The sequence below is a fragment of the Pholis gunnellus genome, assembly GCF_910591455.1.
Source record: "Pholis gunnellus genome assembly, chromosome: 5".
In the NCBI taxonomy this organism is placed as follows: domain Eukaryota; kingdom Metazoa; phylum Chordata; class Actinopteri; order Perciformes; family Pholidae; genus Pholis; species Pholis gunnellus.
The window spans coordinates 2,419,501-2,444,794 of record NC_136531.1 but is presented as its reverse complement, the minus strand read 5'-3'; the positions used below and the strand labels follow the sequence as shown (position 1 = coordinate 2,444,794).

The 25,294-nt window shown below is 44.4% G+C and overlaps 1 protein-coding gene across 1 annotated transcript in view; it reads left to right on the top strand.

Annotated features, from left to right (window-relative positions):
- The window catches only part of cacna1ab (calcium channel, voltage-dependent, P/Q type, alpha 1A subunit, b), a gene marked incomplete at both ends in the record, with an annotated part of 141,531 nt that overhangs the window by 9,330 nt on the left and 106,907 nt on the right, over positions 1 to 25,294 (top strand). The window contains 1 exon segment of the mRNA XM_079159692.1: positions 18,432 to 18,734. Coding sequence (XP_079015818.1) covers positions 18,432 to 18,734 — 303 coding nt within the window.

Below are 25,294 nucleotides of genomic sequence, written 5' to 3'. Positions count from 1 at the left end.
TTCCTCCTCCGTTTTTCAAGATTACCGCAGTCTTTCACGAGGGTGTCGGAGAGCTATACGCGGGCCTTCAGGGAACTAAAAACCTGGAAAGTACCTCTCTGAGAGCCAGTGTTTGGTTTGTCCGTTCTGGGCTGCTGTAGAAACATGGTGGTGCAACATGGCGGACCCCGCCTCCTGCTCCCTCTGTAGACATGAAGGGCTCATCTTGAACACACGAAAACAGAGTGAGTCTTAGTTTCAGGTGATGAACACTCCAATGAAAACTTAGTTGTGAATATTGTTTTACACATCTGCTAATAGATCCACCAGAATCTTTAAAACCAGATCTTTAAAACCTCTTAGACTTCATAGCAGTTTGTTAACAAGTAAAACGGATACAAACAAAAAGAGTACACCTGCAGGGCGAAGAGGTAAAGGTTTGCGGTATTGCCGTCTGCAACCATTTTGGAAAATTGGAAACCAATTCTAGGCCTTTGGTTGCCTTCAGACAGCAAAACCTGCACCCCGGAATAGATACATTTTTTAAAATATTTGTTGAATTTGAATTTGTTGAACAAAAGTCAAAGAAAAAAGATGAACATGAACTTAAAGTAAACTGAAAGTACACATTATCTGTATATGTTTGATTCATACTGTAATATTGGATTATAATAATAATGATGCGTTAACGTGTAAAAATGTCAAATGTTGCCAGCTCGTGAATTTCATCCCAGGGATCAATAAAGTTTTATTTTGATCTATGATATTACATCATCACTAGTCTGTTGATTTAGTTTTGTATTATTTATATAAAATAAATTTAACTCAAAGTTATTAGATAAATGTGAAGTGAAAAATTACAAAACGTGTCTCTGAAATCTGAGTATGAAGTAGCAGAAATGTGAGATATTATGTAAGTAGTACAAGTACCTCAACATGTTACTACAACAACATGAGTGGAGGTAATCCTCTTACAAAAACCTGTATCTGCAGTTCTTCGTGTGACCACAGAGTGTCAGTAGAGGACTGCCCAGATGAACCAGTGTTGACACAAATACACAAACATCGCCACCATCGACACATACTATTGCCATCGTGTTGTGTTGGGATGAGAATTGGCACATTGGAGCTTATTTAAAGCATCGTGCCGACTCGAGTTTTCTTTTTGCTGGTTTGGTGTCCCTGTTTTCTTGTCTTACTGTCTTACTTGCAGGGACAATGCACAATAATCAACATTTCAGGTTCCACCTCACTGTAAATGTGCGATGTGTGAGTTAGTTAGAGAGATAATTTCCATCTTTAGTCCTCTGGGCAGGTAATTACAATTTAGTGGCCTAATATTATCAGTACAATTAAACAGCAAACACTAAAGTGAAACGGTGTACAGCACAATGCAACACAACACAACACAATGAAATATATAAGTACATTACGAAAGTAGCAGATTTGTAAGAACAATGAAAGTATGTAAGCTGAGCTAGTTAATTAGTTAATGAATTAAACTTTATTTATGTTAGGGTGACCGCTGCATTCAACCCATTTCTAAGCGTGAGAGTGTAAAAGCGTTCCGGAGAGCAACTTGAGCTTCAGTGTCTCACTCAAGGACACTCGGACGGGAGGAGCCAGGGACGGAGCGGCCAACAGTTTGATTTAAAGGGACGAACCAATTTTACAACTTAAACGTCTCAAAGTCAACCACGAAGAAACCGTTGTGTGTTGTTTTGTATATAGCGTTCACCATTGGTCCGTGGTGAACCAATCACATATGCAACAACAATCCCACATAGAGTCATGTAATGATTTCAGATGTGAACGTGTGCAGGAGTAACAACAACGTGCAGGAGCGGCTGTAAAGCTCTTCTGCAGAGAAAACGCCTGACTGCTCAGCAAATTCCTCTCCTGGATAAATAGAAGTTTTTTTCTTTTTTTTTAGAAATCATTGATTCGTCCTTTATTTTAATGAGGAGAAATCTGCCGGGAACGCGTTTGTTCTCTCTGAGGAGTGAACTGTGCACAAGGCAGCAGTTTGAACAAACCCCCCCCCCCCCCCAAAAAAAAAACCACGCGTAGGGAAATACATGTACTTCATGCATTAATGCACACTGTCATATTGTGTTAAAACACTTAACCCGTCCCTTACCACTCATCACATTCTTCTTTCTACTCGTGTGAAATGTAAAGTATGAGTACAGTGAAACAAATGACTTTCTCCACGTATAGCTACTATTACAACGGACGAGCTGTGAGTCACGCCGGCTCCTGAGCGGACGGACGCGTCCTTCAGAGGACAGGTTTGCATTTTCAGCGATTTTCAGTTCAGGGTTGTTGTTGTTGTTTTTTTTGATGTACTTTCAAAATTAAAGTGCAACTCATCAGTGTTGGAAATATTCCTTTTTATTGTGCAGGAGATGAAAGATTTGATTTGAAAAGGAAACTTCCCGAGTGTTTCGTGGACGTCTCCTCGGAGTCGGAAATGATTATTGCAGAGAAGCTGGGCGTGTTTCGTTTTGTTGTGTCAGCCGGCCGCGGCAGCAGCCAAACACAGTCAGCCTATCAATTAGCTAATAGTCTTAGTCACAGCTATCTTCCTGTAATGACACAGCCGATTCTCTGGTGGGTGGCGGTGGGTTTGGGGGGTCGGGCTGCACGGCATGGCGACGATCTCAGCGGTGGAGATCTGGAAGCCTTTTCTTTTTATCTTTTACTCAAAATGTAAAAGAGACAAAAAAAGACAAATGATCAGTCTTAGTGAAGATCATCCCAACAAAAAAGAGTTTTACTTGAATGAATTTGTAATGACATTTTTTTTGACCAGTTATTTTGGTCTGTAGTTTTGCCTCTTTTGTTGTTGCTTTGACTCTCTTTGTAGTTTTGTGTTTCTTTGTGGTCATGCTGTGTCTCTTTGAAGTTGTTTTGGTCTCTTTGTAGTCCCTTTAAATCTCTTTTCAGTTGTTTTTTTGTCCCTTATAGTCCCGTTGTGTCTCTTTGTGGTTGTTATGTGTCTCTTTGTAGTCATGCTGTGTCTCTTTGTGGTTGTTTTGGTCTTTTTGTGTCGCTTTGTCATAATTTTCTCTTTCTTTTGGGTCATTTTGTCGGTGAAGGCCACTGGGCCCCCTCACACTGTGGGCCCCTGGGCTCGTGCCCTGTAGGCCCCGTTCAGATGCCTATAGAGTAAACTCTGGGAAAATAAACGAGTTAACAAAGAAGTGCTCCTTCCTGATTGGTTCAAGGGTGACTGCATCATTTGTGGTAGATGACATTCTGTTTTTCTTAAGAGCTCTTTACACTCTCTGCCTCTCTCTCGCTCTCCAGCTGTCACTCAGGGTCGCCCTCTCTTTGTGATTGGCCGGCTGCCAGCCACTCCCATTTAGCGAGGGCACCGCCTCACCCTTCATGCCTCAGCTTTTTTCTCAATGAAACCGTTACACCGGGGACATTTACGGCTCTTAGACACACACACACACACACACACACACACACACACACACACACACACACACACACACACACTCTCTCATTATACTTGAGATATATTGACTAAGTAAATGAGTTTAAACTTGAAATGGCTTTTAAGCACATTAAAGCTGGACTCAGCAAGATTTTTATGTAAAAATCCACCTGTCTTCTTTCTTTAAGTGAGTTATGGCTGCAGCACAACGTTTCCCACATTCAGACTGCAAAGAGTCCAAACTGTGTCCCAAACAATGAACGTTTCCAGCGACGGTTCAGCGTTGGAGTTTGATTTGTCACAGTAAGTCGATTGTGTTAATATATTAGGATTTAGACGATTCAACATATAACCTGTTTGACTCAATGTATAACTTGGAAAGAATGAATGTTGTTTTTTTAAATACACTTTTGAAATACTGGTGTCAGGAAAACCAGCCTGAGCTGGAACGTTTGGGGATTTCCAGAGAGACAATTAGAAAAGCAAAACGTGGGTCAAACCATCAAAGTATTACACCATCATTTCCAGGGCAACAAAGGGCGAGTTTAAAATAAAGGTGGAGCATTATTGGCCCGAGACGGAGGATCCAGATAAGACTGTGTTCAGAAGAGGGTCGTCAGCGGGACTCCGGGGTCTTCTTCTTTCAACATTTCTTGGGACTTTAACAGCAGCAACACAACAGAATAGACAAAGCATCGGAGCAGAAGTTCAGAATTCATTGACTGGCCCGACATATTTGCAGTTAAAATCTTTTTTTTTGTATGTGTTGGTCAAGATCTTAAGTCCTTTTTAAAAAGCACCATGTAGGTATGAGAAGCTGCTGATTCTCAAACAATAAGATTGATAATATTCCCTTTATAAGCTGTATATAAACTATTCCGTCATTCCAGAGAAAGTGAAGTAAAGAGAGAGCAAAGAGGACACTGTGACATGGACGGTTGGGTGAGCATGAGACTAAAAATAAAAGCAGCCTTTTGGGAGAAGAGAAATAAAAATGGGAAGGAAACCGATAGAAGAGAGACAAAAGCAGATGATTAAGGAGGAATAGAAGAGGGAGGATGTGAGACGAGGTGAAGTGTGAATCAGCAGAGCAAACAATACAGGAAGTGAAGAAGAAAGGTGGAAGGGGTGAGAGAGGGAAGAAGGGGTGAGATGAGGAGACAAGCGAATGAGAAAGCAAGAGGAAATGGAAGGAGGGAGGAGCCGAGAAGGAGAGTGAATGTGAGGGAGAGGAAGGGAAGAGAGCGGGGGGAGTGATGGAGAAATGAGGGGGGGGAGGAGGGAGGAAAAAAGAAAGGGAAGAGGAGAAGCCTAGAAAAAGAGAGCGAGATGACAAAGAGAAGGAGAGATCTGAGGATGAAGGATGAAGGAGAGGAAGGAGAGATGTAGATTTATTCAGCCACTTTATCACTGCCTGGTAAACCTGTGTGTGCTGGTCTACTTACAGTGCACACACACACACACACACACACACACACACACACACACACACACACACACACTGTAACTTACACTCTTATGAGGACCCTCATTGACGTTCTGCAGCCCGTAGCTATGACAACATGTCTAACCCTTAAACTAAGCCAAGGAACCGTAAACAACCTTCACAGCAAAACGTTTACTTGTTTCTTCTCAAAGCGTTATTATTCCTTCAGCAGGAGATTCGTGTGTGCACGTGTCCGTCTCACAGACTGTAGAAGAAGAGGACGTCGTCACCGTGACGTCTCTCGCTGGTCTGTGGACGTTTTTAGAGTTTGGCGATTTTCACCGTCGCCATCTTGGATTACGGCCGTCGCCATCTTGGATGGAAATGGAGTCATTGGAACAAACTGATGGAAAAAGTCTTGATATTAAAGCACCTGTGAGATATGAGGAAGAATTCAGCTGACTTCACACATCACAGCCTGTTTATAGGTTTTATAGTCGGTACTTCTTTAAACGTTTTGGGGCTTAAAATCGTGCTAAATTGACTCTAGTGATGTCACTTGAGTCAGCGTCCAGACTGGTTGAAAATGGAATAAAAGAAAGTGGAGGTGTGAAGTTAGAAAGAGCTATAACCAGACCCGGCAATTAGCATAGCACGCCTGGATCTATCACCGACTGTCCTCACTGGAGTTGCATTGTGGGTAATGTGGGTTCCAGGTTTTGACAAAGAAGTTTTTTTTTTTTAGCTGTTCCTTGTGAGTCCGATGATGGTTTAGGAGTTCTGTGGTAATTAGACGGAGTTCTCTGGCTTTAGACATTCCTAGACCTTAAATGATGAACAATGATGACTGTTCCGTTCCCTCCTTTCGTATCTCCTCCTCCTCCTCCTCCTCCTCCTCACCCCCTCGCTATCTCCATCTGTTCCCTTTTCACCTTCCTCCACCTCCTTATCTCGGCCTTTCAATCGCTCGCTCGCTCCGCTCCTCGTCTCCTTTTTGTCATTCCGCTATCTCTCTTCTCTCACTTCCTATCTGACTTTATTTCCTGCCTCCTCTATACATCTCTCCTCCTCCTCCACCCCGCCTCCTCTTTACCTTCCTCTCAGCTGCTTTTCATCACATTTTTAGCTCCTCGCCTTTTTGTCTTTGTCCTCATTTGGTCCCCCCCCACCCCGCTCACTTTTCTTATTTCTCCTTTCTTTACTCCTCCTTTCTTTTTACTCCTTTACTCTCGCCCTTATCTTTACACTCATCTCCAGTAGTTTTCTCCATCTTTACTTTCTGCTCTCTCAATTAAACTAAATGTACCATAAACTCATGTTTACAACGTTTACTGAGGTAATAAATCAAGAGAGAAGTAGAGTCATTTTCTCATAGACTTCTATACAACCAGAGGAGTCGCCCCCTGGTGGACACTAGAGAGAATGCAGGTTTTAAGACATTACCTGGAGAGACAAAGGTTCAGTCCAACAACGCGGTACCAAAAACAGGCAAACACTCGCATTACTCTGCAGTCCACCTGGTGTGGCTGTATCTGAACAGACGCCGGGCTGGGAATTGAACCTCGGTCCTTGTTCTTCATGCTCCTCGCTGGATTTATTGCAGGGTACCTGCGCCTGTAATCCTGGAGGATGCAGTGCTGCTCTTGAACCCTCTGACACGAGGATGACTCGTTTGTAGGGCAGCTTTTCAAATGAGGCTCTTGGAAACAAATAACTGCTCCCTCGTATGGGGCGTTTTTGGGGGTTTCTGGCACCGCTGTAACATATTTTCTGAAATAATCTGGTGTTAAAATGATCTAGAAACTGTCATGCTTGTGTAATTTGGATGCGTTGAAGTTTGCTAACTTTCTCTCAAAATTCTGTAAAAGAAAATATACTTTTTTTTTTGGCAGGAATTGAAACACAATCTGCTGTATGAGCCTCAAATATAACTTGTTGGGAGTTAACCAGATATTCTTGCATCGCTTCGTCTCCAGACGGAACAAAAGGTCCGGAGCTCCACAGACCAGCAGCGTGTTCAACGTGCACAGACGACACAGAACCGTGGGCAACACGCTCATGTCCAGAACAGAGGAAAAGCAGATCAGCGTTGCTTTGTCCTACTTAGTTTGCATCTCCGGCCATGAAGAGGTTCTAGTGGTTTGAATTGGTTTCATCCGTTGAGCGTACAGGTCACTCTGTGTATCAGCTGATCGCATGTCAGAGTGACATCGCAGTTACATTACGGCAAGAAGCCGACGATACGAGACTGCTGGTTTCAGAGGAGAGCATCTTAACTAAGGTTCTCCTCTCCTCATCTCTCCTCTCCTCATCTCTTCTCTGATCTCCTTTCCTATTCTCTTCTTTCCTCTCCTCACCTCTCATTTCCTCCCCTCTTCTTTCCTCTCCTCATCTCTCTTCATCTTTCCTCTCCTCATCTCTCATTTCCTCTCCTCTCCTCATCTCTTCTCTGATCTCCTTTCCTTTTCTCTTATTTCCTCTCCTCACCTCTCATTTCCTCCCCTCTTCTTTCCTCTCCTCATCTCTCATTTCCTCTCCTCTCCTCATCTCTCCTCCCCTCTTCTCTTCTCCCCTCCTCTCTCCTCTGCTTTCCTCTCCTCTCCTCACCTCTCATTTCCTCCCCTCTTCTTTCCTCTCCTCATCTCTCCTTTGATCTCCTTTCATATTCTCTTATTTCCTCTCCTCATCTCTTATTTCCTCTCCTCTCCTCATCTCTCATTTCCTCTCCTCTCCTCTCCTCATCTCTCCTCCCCTCTTCTCTCCTCCCCTCCTCTCTCCTCTGCTTTCCTCTCCTCTCCTCTACTCATTTCCTCTTATCTCCTCTCCTCATCTCATCTCTCCTTTCCTCCTGTTTCATCATCTCTCCGCTCCTCATCTCATCTCATCTCATCTCCTATCTCTACTCTCTGCACTCTACTCTCTCCTCTCCTCATCGCTCCTCTCCTCTCCTCCCCTTATTTCTCCTCTCCAATGAACTACTTTGAAGGAGAAAAAGAAGCATTAAAGGACGAGTAGAAGGTCTCAGCGTCGTCCCCTCTGTGCTCTTTAATCAGAACATTGAGAGTCATGTTCACAGTTCCCACTCCGCAGCCTCTTTAAAATGACGAATCACGATGTTTCCTCCTCTTACACATCATCTAATGTAACCGTAGTAACGCCAGTAATGTGAGGAATTCTAGGAAGGCTGGAAGGAAAAGAGGTTTATTATATAATGACTGTAAAATGTCCTCACTCATGGATCGAAACACCTTTTGTTGTTACTATAATATTTAACATTTGACCAACTATTGCAGTTGTGAAGGCGCAGTGGAGAGGGTTAAACGCAGCGTAGTCAACAGTCTTCTGTGGGTTAATTCTGCTGTAAATTTAACATTTATCCAACTGGATGGCTCTCGCAGCCCCTCGGTGGGTATTACACATCCTGAGACATATGGGCGCGACGTGCTTGACTTGGCTCTCCGTTGGCCGTCCCTCCGGCTCTGGCGGGTTGCCACACATTGTGCTGCACCGACAAGAGCGTTCCGGGTTTATCTCCGGAAAGATGTGCGATCTCGGATTTGGCCTGCGAGGGTTTTATATTCTATTTACTCCTGATTTCAGCCCAGAATGTTTGAAACTGCTCTGAATTTGATAAAGCGATGTTTATCTTTGTGTCTCTCCCCAAGCTGCCACACAATCACTGAAGATTATATTCTGATATTGATTTTTAAGTTTTGTTAACTTAAACGTATAGTAAGGTGTAATAAAGCAGAACAGAAAAATGAAGGCACAATGAGTAGTAGTATATATAAAACACAAGAAGAATCCCTCTCAATCGTCACTGGTGATCCAGTAGAAGTGAGCATCTGCAGAGACGCTGCCGTCTGCTTGTGTTTTATTATTTTGCCGTTTTCGGGACTTTTCTGAGCATCAACCTAGACAACAAAGTAGAGACCAGGTCTCAAGCACGCATCCAAGAGGAAGCCACAAAAAACGCAATAGCAAGGCCACAAGCGCTGGATCCCATGAGACCAGAAAGCCGTGCCCTTTGACCCCCGTGATCTCTGCTGCTGTCGACGCTTTGTACTCGTTTTGAAGTCTCTGAATACGTGCTTTCTCGGATGGTCGAACATTGTCTGAAATCCACCTTTCTGACGTCAGATTAAGAAAGATTATGTCCCACAGTTTCTGTGACTTTCTGATAAAGACTTTATATTCACTTTATGAAGTGTTTTTACAGACTTAAAAACAAAACAATAAAAAAGTTAAAAACAATGTAAAAATATCAAAACAGTTGAGGAGACTGCATCCGTAATCCGGAGCGATTTCACCAAAGACAGTGTTGCTTTTAGGGATGACGCACATATGTTGTCTGCAGTTTTTAATATTCATTATTAATGATTTTTTGTCATGAATTGTAAATTTGGAAGCAGCTCAGCATTACGGTCGTCACCATCTTGGCGTTTTTGCAACCAGTGAACAGGAAGTGACCGTATGTGGACTGAGGAGGAGTGACGTAGAGACGCCGTACACGTCTCTGGTAGAGACCTGTCAATCACTGTGTAGCCCCGCCCCTAAAGCATCCCCTGCTTTATGGTCTGTTTGACTCTAAATGGACCATCATTTACTAAATGAACATCATGCTGTATTGAAGAAGACTTGAAACTAGAGATTGAGACCATAAACTCATGTTTACAATGTTTACTGAGGTAATAAATCAAGAGAGAAGTAGAGTCATTTTCTCATAGACTTCCATACAATCGATCTTCTTTTACCAACCGGAGGAGTCAGCAGAGAGAATGCCAGTTTAAGGCACTTCTTCACTGGCTTTGCTCTTTAGAACCAGAGGTTGCCGTCCGGCCAGCATATTTAAAAAGGGTATTGAATAATAAAGTATCAAATAAAGAAGAAAGTTGCAGTTTTTGGTGCCGTAGAGAACATAGATAAGGAGGCAGTACAGAGGATTGTTCCCCTTGTTCCATCATTCTTTTGTCCTCTTTTCCATCCAGCTTTGCAGACTCAGCTTTTTACCAGACAGAGGATGTTGTGTAATGCAAGTAATGTCATATGTGTCTAAATACGTAACTAAACAGGCATTAAAGAATCAGTTACATGCAAGAATCGACTGATAATATCTGTAGATAATTCAGCATAGTGTTGTCTCTGGTGTGGATGTCTGTGTGTACGTGGGATGATCTGTGGCGTCACGACGCAGCTCATTAAACAAATAGAAAGAGTTTCATTTCTTTAACAGTTTCTCCGTCTTCCTTCTCTTTTCTGCTGTTCTCTCTTTCTTTCTGTCCGTCCTATAGTGCTGATGCTTTGACTAGAATGCTTACTCCACACACCAGAGCCCGGGCCCATTAGCTGAGACCAGCACACTCCTCCTCCTCTTCCTCCCTCCTGCGCTCCTCCTCTCCACTCCCATTAACCAGCCAATCAATTAATACTGGTTGAGTCGGCGTGAGAACAAGCCAAAAAAAAGGAGCAATCCTCCTAATTAGCTTGGACGCTACATCAGCTCACTATATCTCTCTGCCTGTCTGCATAACACACACACACACACACACACACACACACACACACACACACACACACACACACACACACACACACACACACACACACACACACACACACACACACACACACACACACACACACACTTACTGTAGACAGAAGCTTGTGAGTTCAAAGAAGCATCACATGACCAAACGTTACATAAACGCTTCTCATTCTCGTCGGCCACACGGAGTCCAGCAAAACACAGCTAGCCTGCATCATGAATGAAGCCCTGTAAGTGTGTGTGTGTGTGTGTGTGTGTGTGTGTGTGTGTGTGTGTGTGTGTGTGTGTGTGTTTTTCGTGTGCTTTTGTTGTGTTCTAAAAGACAAAATGGCGAGGCAGCGTGGGTCGGGGCTTCGAGTGCCGCAGTGTTGGCGCGGGCTGTCGTGCTGAACTGGTCAAAAATGACCAGACGACCTCGATCTCTATCCGACGAGACAGCATCACGCAGCAGGGCTGCGACGGCAACGGTTGCCCGTTTTTGAGAAATTGGCAACCAATACTTGGCCTTCGGTTGCCGTTTACAAGCAAGTGGTAGCAGTGTTTGTACATGTAAAAGCAGTAACGACAGCAGTAGCCGACAGAGAGGTCACACTCGGTCTAACAGTCGTAATAATGATAATTTTGGGGTTTATTGGGTCCGTTTTGTTTTCCGCTCCTTCAAAGCTCGTGAATCCGCCTCTTCATTGCTGATTTTGTGTTAAGGAGCCCAGTTGGGTTCACTGGGTTTTATTCCAGAAATGTTCCTTCATTTGTCAACCCGTCCTGTATCCGGGGCAGGCTTTTGCTGATCATGCAGGCTGCCTCATGTTGCTAAAATTATGCATTCGCACCTGGAAGCTTCCCGGTTCAAACCGCAGCGTTCTCCTCCTGAGATCTCCGCCGGTGTCCTCAGAGTTTAAGGGCTTTGCTCAAGGAAATATCAGCCCAAGAAGTAAAACAGGTAAAAACGAATCTCCCCATTCAAATCTCTGTAGCAGGATGGTCGGTGCGGCGGCCATTTGTAGGTGTAGCGTTGCCGTCGCGACCGCTGTAGCGGACTAACTTCCGTATAAACTCAACCGACAAAAGGACGAAAGGTGAAGTGAACCAGTTGGCAGCAACTACGATTAATAGTGTGTGTGCAATAAAATGTTTGCTAGTAAAAAAAACAATACTGTGAACATGTAAATGAAAGTGAAACCTAATTCAATCGGCCACCGTTGTGATGTCGGCCAAAAGCTCTTTTTTTGTGATGAAAGTTTTCTTCATTCTTTCGAAACTTCACTCAGAAATGTTATTTATTGTATTAACATCCTTTTCCAGTGGGATATTAATTACTTTATTTAGTGACTTTGCTGCTCTATTAACACTATTTAGATATATTTGAAATAGATGTAAATTCTAATCCTGCTCTGAGTTTATTTATTGTTTAATTCTATTTATGTTTTTAGTGCAATTATTTAGTCATGTAGAAAAGCCGAGTACTGATGAGAGGAGCTAGTTGTATTAGAATGTTCCTTTGTGGATAAACAATACAACAACAGAAAGCATAGTATTGAAAATAGGCAATGTCTTTAACACTAAAACAAACAATCTTCCATAATGATGCAGATAAATGTTGAAACATTTTGCACGTTTATTTATCACAAAACTAATCTATTAGCTCTGATGTCCGTGCGACGTCCTAAAAAGAACAGAAGGCAGCGTGATTGTATATTTTGGTCCCAAACAATGAAGACGTTTTATACTTTCACTTTGTCAAAATGTTGTCGGCAATTTCATGTTTTATCTCCATAAAGTTTGGAGATGTGTGAGAGACGGAGATCAATGGGGTCAAGCTTCAGTAACACCGGATCCATCGGAGTCTCGGGGGGTCCAAGACCCCTCGATAGAAACTTCAGACCACCTCAAAGCCTAAATAACAAAATGTTGGGGGGGTCTTTAAAATCACAAGACAAGTATTTGTCAATTGCAATAGTTACTAACATGTATTTTAAAAGCTTGCTAACGGACGGGACCCCACGAGTTCAACGGGGTATTTCACACATTTCCCATAATTCAACTCGACATCATCTTTCGCTCCCCTCACACACAAGCATGCTGTGTTACAGTATCCCTGGAAACTGGGATGACCCTGATGACATCACTGTGACATAATCCGGGGTTGTTTTGTTTCCGATCGCCAGAGTTTAACTGATCTTGTAAGAAGTTGCAGTTTCCCTTTAAAGCATGGATAATGAAACAAATACTTTTATGATATGAAGGTAGAGTAGTGCTCTACATCCCACTGAGAATCACCAGCCCAGTCTGCAGTATTGTTATTTTTGGCTCGTGTGTTTGTACTGTCTCTGAACTATTTTGTTATTTTGTGTGTACTTCACTCATTTTACTTTTAACTATTTTAAATCCCAGCGATATTCACTGTAACGTCGCAGCCATTAGAGTGAAAAATAAAACTGCCGGTTGACAAACTGCAGCTGCAGCAGTCAATGAAGAGACGGGAGGCTGTTGGCGCTCGCAGCCTGGCACTCAGCTTCACTTAAAAACAAAAGATGGAGGAGGTCTCTCCTGTGCACCTAAATCCATCTGAATCTCCATCGGTGAGAAGAAAGTCCCAGAATGCATCTCTTCTTCTTCAAGTTCAATTCAATAAAATGGGAATCATGTTCATTTGCCACTTTAAGTTTCTTATCGTCTATAAAACAATTCTTTTCTGAAGTGCCTTGCGTAGAGAAGTTGCCACCATTTCTACTCAGAAGTAAATCAAATTTTGGAATAAAACTCTCGACGTTGCCAGACTTAAGTGAATCATAATGTCTATTCTCTCTTTTTCTATTTGAACGTGAACTGGCCCTAATCCTGCTGTGTTGTCTCTCTCATTCTCTTCCTCTCAGACAGCTCTGTAGCTTTGGCCTGCTGAGTGAGATCAGAGAGCAGAAGGGGGAGGAGGGGGGGGGGGGGGGGGGGGAGAGTAAGGGGTGAGAGGGAGGAGAGGGGGGGGGGGGGGAGGTGTCAGGGCTTCCTGCGGGGGTTGCCTGTGTGAACGCTCCCTGAATGACAATGCTGCGCATCAGGGCCTCAGCACGACTCCCTCAGCTGCTGCAGCAGCAACACTCACTCACACACACAGACACACACACATACACACACACACACACACACTCACACACACTCGCAGGGAAAGAGACGGGGAAAGGCTGCATGGGCATGCAGCAGCGCTAAAAACGGGATGCCAGCGTGCACAAGAACAGCGACAAGTTTCCAGCCATCACCTTCCTCTCTGTCCGTCCTAATTCACAGGGAGGGGGGGGAGGGGGGGTCGTCTCTGGCATCCGATCACTGCGTGGTTTCCCGCAAAATCCCCCCCCCCCGTCTCTCCACCACCACCCACCTCTTTCTCTCTCTCTCTGTCTCTGTCTCTCTGTCTGTCTCTCTGTCTCTGTGTGTCTCTCTCTGTCTCTCTCTCTCTGTCTGTCTCTCTGTCTGTCTCTCTGTCTCTCTCTCTCTCTGTGTGTCTCTCTCTGTCTCTCTCTCTCTCTCTGTCTCTCTCTCTCTCTCTGTCTCTCTCTCTCTCTCTCCCCCCCTCCCCTTGCTGTCAGAGGGAACGGGCTTTTATGTGCCTGTTGGCGACCACTCGTCTACGGGAATCGGATGACGGGCAAATGCGGTGATGCACACACGTTGTGACGTTGAAAGGGCATCTTGTAAATAATAGCATAGCTGTGAGACCTCAGGGTGACCGAGGAGCTTTATAACAGATGAATTACTCATAACGCAAATGCAACTCATCTCCCATCTTCAGTATACGTATCAAATAGGGTCCAAATAATGGATTTGACAGTGTAAACGGTGTTTATTTGAACCACTGTTCATGGCCAAGATCTATTTTGTGATATTGTTCCAGTGCTGATAACATCATGAATTGTGAAGCGCTAAACAAAATAACAAACGGACTCGGCTGCTCCCTCGACACGCCCAGCTCTAACCAGGTGGCATTACAGGTGCGTTTCAACCTGGTCTCCTGAAAAGTCATGTTCATAAAACACCTTTCAAATACGGCCATTTAGGATGATGAATACAACCAAGTCACTTCGTTGCGTTTTTGTTTTGTTTTTAATATCCTAATCATTTTATACCAAACCATGTTTTTTACTAAACCCAACCAAAAGGTTGTCTATCATTTTTTAATTTGGCTTAAATTTCAGAAAATATGTTTCCCTCGAAATGTGATTGAGAGTGCAGTTTAGTTTTATGGGAACGTAGTAACATGAGTAATTAAAAAAACTGATTAACTTAGTTTTGATGTGCAGCGAACCCATCATTTGATGAGCACCTGACTGAATCAAACGCCAGACGATCGCTACTTGTCTTGACCCAGTGGGTGTTACTGGCTCTTGTAGCTCCATTAATGGTTGAGACAGAGACGTGGGAATGTTCTGTCCGACGCCACGCAATCATTTCTGCAAACAGGATGGCACGCTTCAAATTATATGTAGGTTGTAAAACCTAACCTACGATTTTTCTGTGCTCATTTTAGAGTTTTTATGTAGTTTTAAGCGTGACGATAACATGTAAAAGAACCCGTGATGTCGCTGTGACAGCACATCTCACAGCACCAGATGATCCCCTTTCGTGAAGTTTTTTGCGAGACTTCGTTTGACTTCCACGCGGTCTGCCACAGTTTGCCTGTCAGATCCATCCCAAAACCCACCATATGGCACACTTTGAGTATTTCACCAACTGATTTTTATCTATTTTTTAGAACAGAGTCAGATCTCCAAATGATGGGTGGGTTACCTGCCAAAGTAGCCGGTAGAGGAGACAAACAGCGAGCAGAACTCTCAAACACTCGGCAATTAACAGATGGAAACCCACCCTCATGCACAATGAAGGGAATCTACTTCCAAAGGCGTGCAGGTGGTGTTCGGAGCTTTGTGCTCTTGTTTCAGCACTTTGGACAGCACCGAAAGTCCCTGGAAACACGTCAGTATCCATTTCAGCACCAAGGACAGCGTCAATGTTCTAAAGTGACCAGAGTTGGTGCTTTTCGGTGTCTTTTAACTCTATTCCTGTTTCCATTACGTAAAATATCTCATAGGGTCTATTTGAAAGGGATTCTCTGGCCAATGTGTTTTTATGGATTTCACTGCCCCCCCCCCCCCCCCCCCCCCCATCTCTCCTCCACCACCTTCATTTTCCTGTTCTGGAGAGGTGACAGCTCGGTCGGTTTAGCCCAAGCAAACAGCTTGCTCAACCCGAATCAAAGACGACTCAGATGCCGGAGCCAGACTGACAGACGGCTTGGAGAAAAAAAAGGGAGGAACGAAGGGAGATAAAAAAAAAAAGCTCTTTCAAATCGTCCTCAAAATAACAGTACAGTAAAACAAACAAAACAACCCACTCACAAACTCTCTCAACTCTCCTCCTGGAGATGAAATGTTGGTCCAACTTAGTTTATTGTCAACATCTTTTTTTTCATACAAAACAACAAACTTATAAAACCTTTTTGGAAATCCAAAAATAAGCTAAAAATCACAGTTTTTCTTTAGTCCTCCCAAGGAATCCCATTTGAGCAGAATTTTTCTTGGCTTGGAACAATATTACATAACCGTCTATACTGTGAGACAGGAGATAGAAAAGTAGGGGAAAGGGAACTTATTGATAAAAAAAATACACTCAGACAGATTGTGGAAACAACTCGGCTCTCACTTTGCTGGGAGGAACCCCTGAAGTCCTCTGGTCTCCATGACACCTTCACCCCCTCATGGCAAAGCCCTCTGCTTGGCTTGTGGGGTTTGAGTAAACAGTGAACGGGCTGTTGAGGCTTTTTTGGCACTTAGTGAACATGAGAAGAAGCCGTGAGCGGCGTCTACTCCTGGACCCCCCCCCCCCCCCCCCAAAAAAAACCCATCCAGCCCACCGCGTCTGGCATCACTGGTGACCCGCGTGTTTTGGCCTCCCGACCACATCTGACATGTTAGACCTGCTTGTTTATTGTGATTCTAACAATCATAAGATTGCATGATGATTGATCTGGGCAGAGGAGACCCGCCGTACCCAACTAACGCCCATACATCTCCGTCGTGCGCTATATGGGGAGTGGGTTGGAGTGTGTGGGGTGTAGGGGGGGGGGGGGGGCGTCGTGCGCTGCAAGGCTTGGCCACGGAATCTGCGCGCGGCGCTCGGTTCCCGTCAGACCGATCAGATGCTCAGTGCGCTGCTCAACCCCGACGGCTGACTGAACGCGGTGAGAGCCGGAGAAGCTCTCCGCTCGTCGGGTTTCTTTTGCTTCCAAGGCTGGTCTCCACGGGAATATATACAGCCTCCTCCGGACCGACGGCGTGTTGGTTCACGTCCCCCTGGGGGGTCGAGGGAGGAAAGAAAACACACACACACAGAGGGAGGAATAGGGAAAGAGCTAAAGAGAGAGAGAGCGAGAGAGAGAGAGAGAGAGAGAGAGAGAGAGAGAGAGAAGAGACGCTGGACTTGCTGTAGCTCTGCGGGGCTGGCCGCCTCTCTCTGGTATCGGGGAGCCTCGGGGGGCTATGCTGCTGGGCGGGCATGGTGCACGGTTTCTTCCCGGTGGCGGAGAAGACGCAAGCCGCTGCTACAACACACCGTCGTGTTTTCCGAACAAGAACTGATGATGGTGATGCTGCTGCCTCCCTCAGTGGTCTGTTTCTGCTCCTCCGGATCCTACGCGTCCGGGATTCTGGTTCTCACAACCTTGGATTATAGATGATCGTTGTGGACATTCATTTTTTCTTTTAATTTTATTTCAACTCTTTTTTTTTTTTTTTTTTTTGGGTTTAATCCCTCGCGGGGAAGTGGGCAAGATATAAATTGGTAGATTGAGCACCGGTGTATTTTCGTCTCCAAGTGCGCGCAATCACGCCCAAAATCAGTGACCGACGCCTTGGTGAGGAGGAGGAGGAGGAGGAGGAGGGGGAGGGGGAGGAGGAAGAGGAGGAGGAGGAGGAGGAGGAGGGGGGATGCCGCACCGTCCATCACCAAATATCAACAAATGTCACCAGGCTTGGATTTTGGGGAAGCCCCCCTCGGTTGGCGTTTGCGTGTAACCCGAGCGGCGTGGTGGCATTGAGCGGCGGTGGGGGGGGGTGGGGGGTGGGGGGGGATCTGCCGTGCCACAACACACTAAACATTGCGGATATATGGCACAAGAATAAATGAATTATTAAAGATTTTACTCTTATCTATTTCTATTTTTATCTCACAGGAGAAAAAAAAGGGGACCTGGGGAGGAGGAGGAGGACGAAGAAAAAAAAAAAAAGACAACTGCAGATCCTGTCAAGATGCACTGTTGAGAGGGGGAAAAGACGCAGTCTCCAGCCAGGGGTACAGCCTACTTAGTGGAGATGATTGCAATATTTATTGAAACGCTCAGCTACATGCGTCCTCGTCGCGCGTATCAAAAGTGATCGATTACGGTTTGCTTATTGAAATGCAAAAACCGGCTCATTCTTGGAGAGGTTTTTTTTTACCCCCCCCCCCCCCCAAAAAAAAATAACAACAGAAAACAGGATGCCTTGCTATTCTTCCGACGGAGAGAAAACGCGGATGCTCTGACGAGATAGAACATTTTCTGACAGTTTTCTCGCCAATAAAACCAAATTCTTTTTTTCTTACTCTCAGAGAACTCATTCGCCAGAAATTACATAAACACATCGCTCTGTTTCACATTCACATTCCAAACACACGGTCAGAGACACCGTGCGCTTTTCCCTCCCTCCCTCCCTCCCTCCCTCCATCCCCTCCCACCCCCTTCTCTCTCCTCCTCACCCCCTCCCTTTTCCACGCACACAAATGGAGGTATCTTCTCGGCGCTGAAGATCTGGGAAGGAGACGCACAGATAGACTAGCAGGAGACGGAGAAGGGGAGCCAGAGAGAGAGAGAGACAGAGAGAGACGCCGAACCTGACTCCGCTTCTGCATGTGTGTTTGGAGCCGAGGCTGATGGGGTGGTGGCATGTGGAGGTGTCACTCTGAGGTCCCCCCCCGGCTCCTTCCTAACCTCTGGCGTTTGGTGTCTACAGAATGGCGCGTTTTGGAGACGAGCTACCCAACAGGTATGGTGGAGGAGGAGGAGGAGGTGGTGGTGGCGGTGGTGGCGGGGGTGCCGGCGGACAAGGGGGGCCCGGCCGCGGCGGCAGCAGGCAAGGGGGGCCCCCCGGAGGGCAGCGAGTGTACAAGCAGTCGATGGCCCAGAGAGCCCGGACCATGGCCCTGTACAACCCCATACCCGTCCGGCAGAGCTGCCTAACGGTCAACCGCTCCCTCTTCCTCTTCAGCGAAGACAACCTGGTGAGGAAGTACGCCAAAAAGATCACCGAATGGCCATATCCTTTTTGATAAGCGAGGCCGAGCGGACTGCTAAGGTACGGGGGGGGGGGGGGGTTGGCGAGGTGTGGCCCGGTGTGGTGTGGAGTGTGGCTCGGGGCAGGATGAAAGTTGTGAATTTCCTTTTCATGCCATTATGTGATGTTTTTCTTTTCTTTCTTTTCCTTTAAGCAGTGTTGTGAGATGTTAACATGATGTGTGTGTGTGATGATGTGTGTGTGTGTGTATGTGTGTGTCTGTTTGTGTGTGTGTGTGTGTGTGTGTGTGTGTGTGTGTGTGTGTGTGTGTGTGTGTGTGAGTGATTTGATTCTGATTGACACGGTACATGATTTCACTTCACTCTCCGTGTCCAGCCCTGGCCTCAGGCTGACCCGATACAATATATGAATATATATATATATTTATATATATATATATATATATATATATATATATATATACACAGTGTATTAAAAAGCTGCCATCGATGGAATGAATGAAAGATGGATGTTGACGATGATGCCGGTTGTCATGACACCAGCGATCACAATCACGCGGATGCTGCTGGTGATTAAGTTGCATCTTGAATACGAGCATTTAGCTCGAACCTGTAAGTGACCTGTGTGTGTGTGTGTGTGTGTGTGTGTGTGTGTGTGTGTGTGTGTGTGTGTGTGTGTGTGTGTGTGTGTGTGTGTGTGTGTGTTGGGGCTACAGTTGTAGTCAGGGCAGAGTGCTGATGTCAGCATTATGAAGGCTTAAGAAGTGAGAGGAAATGACTCTCTCTCTCTGTCTTTCTATCTCTTTTTTCTCTGTCTGTCTCTCTCTCTCTCTCTCTCTCTTTCTCTTTCTCTCTCTCTCTCTCTCTCTCTCTCTCCCTCATTACCACTGACCATATATGGGCGGCCTGTGGCTCTTCCTACAGGACAGCGGTGGAAAAAGCTGTAATTGTCAGGACAGGTCGGTCTACTGCTGTTTGAACCCGGAATACTGTCACGTGACTTGGCCTCAAGTCACTTTCTTCTTGGTTAGATGGTGAAAAAAAACAGTTAAATCCAACATGTTATGTGCTTTTAGACTTACTTTGTTGCTTGGTGATGTAGTTTTAGTGCTTTTTGGGGCATATTTCACATAGACAGAGACCTGAACGGGGGGCATCCTGGACCTGCATAACACCAGGATGCTCCAGCTTTTACATTCAAGTTGTTAACTGGTCCTGCAAACAATGTGACTTCACAATAAGATGTCGCATCCGTTTGGTAGCAGAACATTTAAACCTCTGCATTCATCCTGTGACGTTCAGGTAGGTCGGAGTTCACGATACTCTGTTGTGAAAGAAATGATCGTCGTGATCATTGATGATCGTAGTGACTGTGGCTCAATGTTGATAGAGCAGGGTCGTCCTTCAATCAGAGGATTAGCGGTTCGAGCCCCGGCTCCGCTGGTTCACGTCATATCAGAGGATTCTTTTTCTCCCAGAAGACGTTGAAATCGTTTCAGGGACGTTGAATGTCAAGTGGGGCAGGATTGCACCAGCGAGCTCCAAATATGAATGGATGTGAATGGTTAGTTGGCACCTTACATGGTAGCCCCGGACCGTAGCCAACAGAGCTAGCATAGCATATCTTTTTTTCCATCACAGGTTAGTGTTATGTTGATGTCATGAGGCAGTGGTTAAAGTAATTCTGCTGCGTTCTTGTTTGATTGCAGATTTCGGGCAACGTTCTTGAACCTCCTCTTTCAACGCATATCGGTTAGCAGGTGGATTTGATGTGATCTGCTCAATCCACTCCATAGAAGTACTTAAATACTTTTATTCTGTAGCGGGCTTTACTAGATAACTTTGTTCATTTGTATCGAACCAGGCGGTAACCTCCGGTTCTGAAAGGTGAAGCCGATGCTTCATGTGTTAAAGCTGCATTCTCTCTAATGTCCACCAGGGGGCGACTCCTCTGGTTGTATAGAAGTCTATGAGAAAATGACTCTACTTCTCTCTTGATTTATTACCTCAGTAAACATTGTAAACATGAGTTTATGGTCTCAATCTCTAGTTTCAAGTCTTCTTCAATACAGCATGATGTTCATTTAGTAAATTATGGTCCATTTAGAGTCAAACAGACCATAAAGCAGGGGATGCTTTAGGGCGGGGCTTACTGTGATTGACAGGTCTCTACCACAGCATTGTTGTGTTTTTATCTTAAATCTTTAACCCTTTCATAGTGTGTTTAGCCTTCGGTTGTATTGGGCTCCACCATCTCATTTCACTTCTGGTTGCAAAAAAAAGTTGGTGAGGTGGGTGAGGTGTGTCCCTGTGGGTGAGGTGTGTCCCTGTGGGTGAGGTGGAGTGAGGTGTGTCCCTGTGAGTGAGGTGTGTCCCTGTGGGTGAGGTGTGTCCCTGTGGGTGAGGTGGAGTGAGGTGTGTCCCTGTGGGTGAGGTGTGTCCCTGTGGGTCTCTTAAGGTGATACGACAAAGCTCATGAGACAAAGCGATTAGTCAGTGAAGCCACTTTAATTGTAGCTTTTGGATGGAAGAGAGTGTTTCAACTGTTGGAGGATTAAAAAGAGCTCTTCATCGGTGTTTGGTCACGTCGGCGCTTTCAATGATGTGAGTCGAGTTGGTCACGTGCTGCATGTGTCTGTGTGAGAAACAGGGCGTTTGTGGTAAAGGTGTTGTGTGTTTATATGTTAAAAACTAAATACGTTTAATGTTTAATAATGACTAAGAATGGAGTTATATGTTCCATAATATGGACACATTTGCATCTCAGTTGAGGGTAGACGCTACACGTCAATATATATAACAAAATCTTATTATTTCTTGTATTACACGTTTTCTAGAAATGCATGTTTAAATATGCAAATGAGGCACTATCTTATATAGTTATACACTATAAATATGTGTTTATTTTCCTACTCCCAGAATAAAAAAAAATCTCTTTTCTCCATGTTTTTATTAATAAATGTATAAATGAGTGTGTGAGTGCTGTGTGAACTAACCCCTCTGAGTGAACCTTCAGCACACAGAGAGGAATGAACGAGTAACGTTTGGTGTGTGTAAGAGCTGCTGAAGATTTATCATCAGTCTGAGAACAAACTCATTCAGAGAAAACGTCCTTTAAAGAGACGTTTAGTTAAACTACAGACATTTAGAGACTCTACGGGGGAAGAGGGTCAAACATCTACACACTCAAATACACAAAGTAGTCAAATAAATACCTAAATGTGTATTTTGGATGTTTTCTTTCCTTTAGTGTGAAAGAAGACTTTAGTTATTTGCTTTTAGTTGAGAAAGAAAGAGAATTGAGTCATTTTATTCATAAATGATAAAGTAAGATATCCGAATGCCTCCTGGTTGTTTCAGCGCATGTTTAAAAAGACTCTTTATCTGGAGGAGAGGTCCTGCTGTGTTTTGGGCAGAGAGCCTTCATTAAGGTTCCTTCACTTTCTGCCAAAATGTTTTGGCGTTTCTGCAGAAATAAAAAATGGTTCGGAAATCCATCAGCTCACAAAAATAGCTGAGTTTTGTTCTCTCTTCAAAGCTTTATTGTTTTGCTTCATGTTCGGAAATGTTTTTACCTCAGAATCACGAGTGGAGATTTAGAAAACGTGTCGCTGATGACGGTTCGTTATGTTCCACATGTGTCTCATGTTGGAACTGACTGATTTTATTTTTCTCACACCAGACCTATGGAAGATATTTCGGGTTTGGACATTTAATCATCTCCTTGAACCTAGAAACTAGAAACCCGGACGGACCATTTGAACTGTTTTTTATAGACCATACCGTTCATAATAATAATAATCTGCAGATTGATTGATAATAAAGTTAATCATTAGTTTCAGCCCTAGTTGACGTTAAGTGTTTGGTCGATATGGTCGATATGAATATTTAAAATATGTTCAATAGAAAAGCTTCCGTAACATGTTGAGGGAAATGATGTGATCAGAGTGGCGTCGCAATTCTTTAAAAAGCAGTTTTTAGGAAACAATGTTGCTTTCCAAGCTAAAAGCAGCAGCCGATTGGACGTGCAGCCTTTATGTTTCATTGTACTCCGTTACTTCTAACCGTCTCTTTTGAGTATCCTGTAAACATTCGGGATATAGAAGCAGCCTTTAAACAGACATCTGCGTGAAACAGAATCTCTACTGTTTATTCACTCTGTGAGAGAAGAGTTTTCACTGCAGAACATTTTCAAATTTCAAAGAACATTCACTTCCTGCTTTGCAAGTGAACCGAGCGTCTCCCAGCATGCCGCCATCTGTACCGAGTCAGGCCGTGCTGGCTGGCAGCCGCTGTGGCTTCTTCCACCAGAGACCCAAAGGACTTCATTATGCCTCCCTCTCCTCCCCTCCCTCCGCCTGCACTTCCCCGTCTCTCCCTCTCTCTCTCTCTCTCTACACTCCTTTCATCTCCTCCTCTGCGCTGCACTTCTTCCCCCTGCAACTCCGCTTTAAATGTTCTGTCCTCCATCTTCTCTCGTTTTTGTCTCGTACTCCTCTGTCACTCTCGATTTAATTCAAGCTAGATACTGTCGTGGCGATATTGTTTATCGTAGAGTAGAAATTTGGACCAAATTTCCGAAATTGTCGGCCAAAGTGAAACTAATCTTGCACGGTTGTGCAAATATTATATTTTGAAAGACTTTGGCACATCTAGATAAACAATTGGTGGCGCTAATTCTCCAGTTTAGTGTGATGTCATTAATATTCTGATGGTTTATGCCAACGCTAAGGTGTCTCTCTACTTGCATTCTCTCTACTGTCCACCAGGGGGCGACTCCTCTTGTTGTATAGAAGTCTATGAGAAAATGACTCTACTTCTCTCTTGATTTATTACCTCAGTAAACATTGTAAACATGAGTTTATGGTCTCAATCTCTAGTTTCAAGTCTTCTTCAATACAGCACGATGTTCATTTAGTAAATGATGGTCCATTTAGAGTCAAACAGACCATAAAGCAGGGGATGCTTTAGGGCGGGGCTTACTGTGACTTATTCTTTTTTTAATGCAAGTTTTAAGACATTTCTGCGTCGGCTTCACTCGGCAGACTAACTCATGTTAGAAGTAATGCGTGGAAGCATTTTGGATTTGACACCATAGAACTGCATCACTGTAACTTTAGCTGATCACTCAAATGACAAAATGAACTTTGAATTTGTACAAACTTGAGGTTTTGTCTCCTGCGTTCTTTTCAATATACCTTCTTCGCTCTTCTTCTCATCTTACTTCTTATTTCAAATCTGATTTATTAACACGAGAACAAGAAATCTTTCTTTTTCAACGAAGCAGTCTCTTCTCTCTCTCTCTCTCTCTCTCTCTCTCTCTCTCTCTCTCTCCCTCTCTCTCTCTCCCTCTCTCTCTCTCTCTCTCTCTCTCTCTGACCATCTGTCCTGGGCGTTCGTTGTCTGTGTGGGTTTCACACTTTCCCGGCTGCCCGGTATCATGTGAGGGGAAGACAAATGGAGAGAGGCAGACAGTATGAGACAGAAAGAGAGAGAGGAGATTAAAGACAGACACCCCCGCCGGGACAATCAGAATGTCACCTTGTCTCAGTAACCTGTAACTGAGTAGCGCTCACATCTTAACAATACAAATCATAGACTGTGAATAAGAAGGGGACGTAGTCACTTTGACGGCACCCTTTTGGATTGCGGACTACAGTTTTAAAGCCTCGATTTTGGCCTGTAGGCCGTCGCCATCTTGTTTTTTTGACAATATTTGGACTGCGGAGGAGTGACGCTAGGGTGACGTTGAGTTTACTCTAAATGAACATCATGATGTGTTGAAGAAGACTTGAAACTAGAGATTGAGACCATAAACTCATGTTTACAATGTTTACTGAGGCAATAAATCAAGAGAGAAGTAGAGTCATTTTCTCATAGACTTCTATACAACCAGAGGAGTCGCCCCCTGGTGGACACTAGAGAGAATGCAGGTTTAACACGTGAAGCTCTGACTTTTGACCCGGAGGTTGTCGCCTGATACAAACATAAACAACTATCACAATATTAATTACAATTTAAATATGCAGGATTTGTGCTACAACTTAGTATTTTAACTAACGATTAATCAAGTCCTCACTTTAAATTAGCTGCAAACCAGCGAATATCTTTTTTCTCTTCATAAATGACTCTGCTCCTCTGATTTGATTGATCTAAAGGTGTGTATGTGGATGATTGTTTTAGGTGTGAGATACTTTAGCTTACAGTAGATGCTGTTGTGTTACTATAGAATGAGGTCCAGCGATTCAGATAAGACACACACACACACACACACACACACACACACACACACACACACACACACACACACACACAGATACCGATACTTGGAGGCAGACTGGTAGTCATAGAAACATGTATGTGGCTGTTGAAATGATTGGATTCAACACTTATGCATGCGTAAACAAACATATAAATGATGCACACACACACACACACACACACATACACACACACTCGCTGACAGATCAGCTGGTGGCTTGGCTTCATCCGTCTGGTGTGGAGCAAGCAGATTCGTTCTGATCAGTCACGGCTGACAGAGGCTCCGATAGCTCTGGTGTGTGTGTGTGTGTGTGTGTGTGT